Below are 6,000 nucleotides of genomic sequence, written 5' to 3'. Positions count from 1 at the left end.
CTAGTTGCTAACCCTCGTGATTAGTGAGTTGAGGATGATTTAATTTACACTCCTTTTGCCTTCGACTGTTCCACTTTTAGATTGATTCCACCTTAGGATTGTACAGCCTACTGATATGAAGTCACGTGTAGGCCAACCTCCCACCAGCTGACTGGTTCTTCTGTTCACACAGGAGACCATGTTGAGACATTCTCTACATCCAGAGAGCAACAGCAGGAAGATCACAGAGCTAAGAGGTCTCACCACTGCCCACATTGTGAGGAGACTTTTCCCATTTCTATCAAAGCTACAAAATACAGTCGTGGTCAAAAGTTTTGAGAATGACACAAGTATTGGTCTTCACAAAAGTTTGCTGCTTCAGTGTTTTCAGATATTTTTGTCAGATGTTACTATGGTATACTGAAGTATAATTACAAGCATTCCATAAGTGTCAAAGGCTTTTATTGACAATTACATTAAGTTTATGCAAAGAGTCAATATTTGCAGTGTATGACCCTTCTTTTTCAAGACCTCTGCAATCCGCCCTGGCATGCTGTCAATTAACTTCTGGGCCACATCCTGACTGATGGCAGCCCATTCTTGCATAATCAATGCTTGGAGTTTGTCAGAATTTGTGGGTTTTTGTTTGTCCACCCACCACTTGAGGATTGACCACAAGTTCAAAATGGGATTAAGGTCTGGGGAGTTTCATGGCCATGGACCCAAAATGTCGATGTTTTGTTCCCCGAGCCACTTAGTTATCACTTTTGCCTTATGGCAAGGTGCTCCATCATGCTGGAAAAGGCATTGGTCGTCACCAAACTGTTCTTGGATGGTTGGGAGAAGTTGCTCTCGGAGGATGTGTTGGTACCATTCTTTATTTATGGCTGTGTTCTTAGGCAAAATTGTGAGTGAAGCCCTTTTTGTGCAAAGCAATGATGACGGCACGCGTTTCCTTGCAGGTAACCATGGTTAACAGAGGAAGAACAATGATTTCAAGCACCACCCTCCTTTTAAAGTTTCCAGTCTGTTATTCTAACTCAATCAGCATGGCAGAGTGATCTCCAGCCTTGTCCTCGTCAACACTCTCACCTGTGTTAACGAGAAAATCACTGACATGATGTCAGCCGGTCCTTTTGTGGCAGGGCTGAAATGCAGTGGAAATGTTTTTTGGGGATTAAGTTCATTTTCATGGCAAAGAGGGACTTTGCAATTAATTGCAATTCATCTGATCACTCTTCATGACATTCTGGAGTATATGCAAATTGCCATCATAAAAACTGAGGCAGCAGACTTTGTGAAAATTAGTATTTGTGTCATTCTCAAAACTTGACTGTGGGAAGAGTTACTCCCGAATGGGCCATTTAAAAAATCACACCAACCTATACATAAAGGAGAGAAACCTTATTACTGTTCTGCCTGTGGGAAGTGCTTCACATCAACTCAGCTAAAGGTTAAATCAGAGAGCATTTTATTGGGCCATGCACCACAAACCCTTGTTGCTATTATAAACTGGTTACCACCATAATAAGAACGAGTCATTTTGCTTCATAACCGCGGTATATTTAAGAAATAAGGCCCTAGGGGGCGTGGTATACGGCTAAGGGCTGTTCTTACGCACGACGCAACGCAGCCCTTAGCCGTGATATAATGGTCATATACCACAAACCCAGGAGGTGCCTTATCGCTATTAGAAAATGGCTTCCAACGTATTTAGAACAGTAAAAAGGCTTTTTTCTGGTGTCATACCTGTGGTATATAATCAGCATCCAGGACCCAAACTACCTGGTCTATAATTAGAAATAATATTTTTTGCAGTGGCAGCCCGCCTACTAAGGTTATTATGTTTAAATGCTCATAAAAGTGTGGTAAATGTGGACATTTTCCTGTTTTAAAAATACATTGTTCAAAACAAGTCGTTCACTCTCTCCTCAGAGGTGGTTTCACTCTCTCTCTCTCTCTGTCTCTCACCTCAGAGGTGGTCTCTCTGTCTCTCACCTCAGAGGTGGTCTCTCTGTCTCTCACCTCAGAGGTGGTCTCTCTGTCTCTCACCTCAGAGGTGGTCTCTCTCTCTCTCTGTGTCTCTCTCTCTCTCTCTGTGTGTGTGTCTCTCTCTCTCTGTGGGTCTCTCTCTCTCTGTGTGGGTCTCTCTCTCTCTCTGTGTGTGGTCTCTCTCTCTCTCTCTGTGTGTGTGTCTCTCTCTCTCTCTCTGTGTGCCTCTCTCTCTCTCTCTGTCTCTGTCTCTCTCTCTCTCTCTCTCTCTCTCTCTCTCTCTCTCTCTCTCTCTCTCTCTCTCTCTCTCTCTCTCTCTCTCTCTCTCTCTCTCTCTCTCTCTCTCTCTCTCTCTCTCTCTCTCTCTCTCTCTCTCTCTCTCTCTCTCTCTCTCTCTCTCTCTCTCTCTCTCTCTCTCTCTCTCTCTCTCTCTCTCTCTCTCTCTCTCTCTCTCTCTCTCTCTCTCTCTCTCTCTCTCTCTCTCTCTCTCTCTCTCTCTCTCTCTCTCTCTCTCTCTCTCTCTCTCTCTCTGCTGCTGCTGCTGGTTTCATGTATCTGTAGATGTAGTGGTTTTGTTGACCCCTCATTTACCTCCACCCCTCTTTCGTTCAGTTCACTTACAACTCGTCCCCTCAGTGACTCTGCCAGCAGCAGCAGCTTCCGGGGGGGGGTCTGAGGCTGTGTCATCATTCCTTGGATTGTGTTGCTATGAGGGGGAGCTGCCCCAATGGAATCACAGGAGTTCATAGCATACATTTTAACAGCACAAAGTAAACGTCCTGGGTCTGGGTCTGCTCCATCCCAATGAGTCTCTCGCGCCAGACTAGATCTGCTCTATCAGGTACAGACGGCATTAAAGCAACAAGCAAATTGTAATTAACTTAGAAATCAATCATCCTAACAGACATGGGAGCCTGGGATCTTATAAACTGGACATCTACATCCAACCAGAGTCCAAGGACAGAGGGATACACTAGCTGGAACCTTCTCATCGCAGATCTGGTAGGACAAAAAAAGCATGACTGTGGCTGGACAATTTTATGGTTTCCCCCCCATGGTGTACATTAGGTCATACTGTAGGTGACTAAAACAGCATAAAACCAGGTGTATCAAAGCACGATCAAATTAATTAGCCAGCTACAGTAATTTTGAGAAACTGTTTTTTTTTTGGGGGGGTTCAAATTATCCAGTTATCTACCTTTGATAGCTAGCTAGTTATTTTCAGAATTAAAAAGTTACCTGGCTAGTGCATCATGCTTTGTGACGTTACGTTGATTCCCACGGGGGACCAGTATGAAAAATGTCTGCACTCACTAACTGTAAGTCGCTCTGGATAAGAGCATCTGCTAAATGGTCCTCTGTAGCTCAGCTGGTAGAGCACGGCGCTTGTAACGCCAAGGTAGTGGGTTCGATCCCCGGGACCACCCATACACAAAAAAATTTATGCACGCATGACTGTAAGTGGCTTTGGATAAAAGCGTCTGCTAAATGGCATATTATTATTATTATTATTAAATGATGTAAATGTAAATGTAAAATGTTCTCCCTCTCTCCTCGTTTGTGAGCTGCTCATTTGAAATAATAGAATCTGTTCAAAACAGAATGTGCAGCAGTGTTTATTCGGTTTTTGACACGAAAAAGTGAAATAGGATCGTGGAAAGATCACTTTCTTTTTTTGTTGTTTTTATGGTACTTTTTACTCCTTTTTCTACCCAATGAAATATAGGGTGCCATTTCGAACGCATACCTTGGTTTCACATGCTCTTAGAAGTAGCCATCAAATGAAAACCTGTTGCATTGTGGGACCCTTGAAGAGCAGCCTCAGTGTCTGACATGGTCAGTCAGTTCGTCCTCTTGAATGCGCCACAGGAAGTCAGCGAGTCAATCAACCAATCAACCAACCAGTCAGTCAGTCAGTCAGTCAGTGAGTCCTCTTGAATGCGCCACAGGAAGTCAGCGAGATCAATCAACCAATCAACCAACCAGTCAGTCAGTCAGTCAGTCAGTGAGTCCTCTTGAATGCGCGACAGGAAGTCAGCGAGTCAATCAACCAACCAATCAACCAACCAACCAATCAACCAACCAGTCAGTCAGTCAGTCAGTCAGTCAGTCAGTCAGTCAGTGAGTCCTCTTGATGCGCGACAGGAACATAGGTCCCCAGGTCTGGCCCTGCTGTGGGACCACAAGGAGGCCTAACGAGGGGGTGTGGCCTAACGTGGCGAAGGTGAAGTGTTCCTGGAGAGGAAGGGCTAGCTCCTCCTCCAGGTCTTGAAGCTCCACCCCTGGACAGGTGTTTAGGACCGCCTCTACCACTTCCTGGTTCTCAGAGCGGGACAGCGTGCAGGTGGAGTAGACGACCACGCCCCCTGGACGCACCGCAGTCAGCGCAGACCTGGGGAACAGACAGGGCCAACAGGATGTGATGACACAGACTGGGCTGACCTGGGGAACAGACAGGGCCAACAGGATGTGATGACACAGACTGGGCTGACCTGGGGAACAGACAGGGCCAACAGGATGTGATGACACAGACTGGGCTGACCTGGGGAACAGACAGGGCCAACAGGATGTGATGACACAGACTGGGCTGACCTGGGAACAGACAGGGCCAACAGGATGTGATGACACAGACTGGGCCGACCTGGGGAACAGACAGGGCCAACAGGATGTGATGACACAGACTGGGCTGACCTGGGAACAGACAGGGCCAACAGGATGTGATGACACAGACTGGGCTGACCTGGGGAACAGACAGGGCCGACAGGATGTGATGACACAGACTGGGCTGACCTGGGGAACAGACAGGGCCAACAGGATGTGATGACACAGACTGGGCTGACCTGGGGAACAGACAGGGCCAACAGGATGTGATGACACAGACAGGGCCAACAGGATGTGATGACACAGACAGGGCCAACAGGATGTGATGACACAGACTGGGCTGACCTGGGGAACAGACAGGGCCAACAGGATGTGATGACACAGACTGGGCTGACCTGGGGAACAGACAGGGCCAACAGGATGTGATGACACAGACTGGGCCGACCTGGGGAACAGACAGGGCCAACAGGATGTGATGACACAGACTGGGCTGACCTGGGGAACAGACAGGGCCAACAGGATGTGATGACACAGACTGGGCCGACCTGGGAACAGACAGGGCCAACAGGATGTGATGACACAGACTGGGCTGACCTGGGGAACAGACAGGGCCAACAGGATGTGATGACACAGACTGGGCTGACCTGGGGAACAGACAGGGCCAACAGGATGTGATGACACAGACTGGGCTGACCTGGGGAACAGACAGGGCCAACAGGATGTGATGACACAGACTGGGCTGACCTGGGGAACAGACAGGGCCAACAGGATGTGATGACACAGACTGGGCCGACCTGGGGAACAGACAGGGCCAACAGGATGTGATGACACAGACTGGGCCGACCTGGGGAACAGACAGGGCCAACAGGATGTGATGACACAGACTGGGCTGACCTGGGGAACAGACAGGGCCAACAGGATGTGATGACACAGACTGGGCTGACCTGGGGAACAGACAGGGCCAACAGGATGTGATGACACAGACTGGGCTGACCTGGGGAACAGACAGGGCCAACAGGATGTGATGACACAGACTGGGCTGACCTGGGGAACAGACAGGGCCAACAGGATGTGATGACACAGACTGGGCTGACCTGGGAACAGACAGGGCCAACAGGATGTGATGACACAGACTGGGCTGACCTGGGGAACAGACAGGGCCAACAGGATGTGATGACACAGACTGGGCTGACCTGGGAACAGACAGGGCCAACAGGATGTGATGACACAGACTGGGCCGACCTGGGGAACAGACAGGGCCAACAGGATGTGATGACACAGACTGGGCTGACCTGGGGAACAGACAGGGCCAACAGGATGTGATGACACAGACTGGGCTGACCTGGGGAACAGACAGGGCCAACAGGATGTGATGACACAGACTGGGCTGACCTGGGGAACAGACAGGGCCAACAGGATGTGATGACA

General features: G+C 48.7%; 1 protein-coding gene across 1 annotated transcript in view; it reads right to left on the bottom strand.

The window, feature by feature from the left end:
• Positions 1 to 3,571: 3,571 nt before the first annotated feature.
• nsun3 (NOP2/Sun RNA methyltransferase 3) overlaps positions 3,572 to 6,000 on the bottom strand; it is a 29,639-nt gene continuing 27,210 nt past the window's right edge. The window contains exon 6 of the mRNA XM_041874393.2: positions 3,572 to 4,363. Within this exon, the coding sequence (XP_041730327.2) occupies positions 4,090 to 4,363 (274 nt within the window). The 3' untranslated portion in view covers positions 3,572 to 4,089. The remainder of the gene's footprint in view (positions 4,364 to 6,000) is intronic.

The sequence above is a fragment of the Coregonus clupeaformis genome, unplaced genomic scaffold (assembly GCF_020615455.1).
Source record: "Coregonus clupeaformis isolate EN_2021a unplaced genomic scaffold, ASM2061545v1 scaf0398, whole genome shotgun sequence".
Taxonomy (NCBI): domain Eukaryota; kingdom Metazoa; phylum Chordata; class Actinopteri; order Salmoniformes; family Salmonidae; genus Coregonus; species Coregonus clupeaformis.
This window is presented reverse-complemented; position numbering and strand designations above follow the sequence as displayed.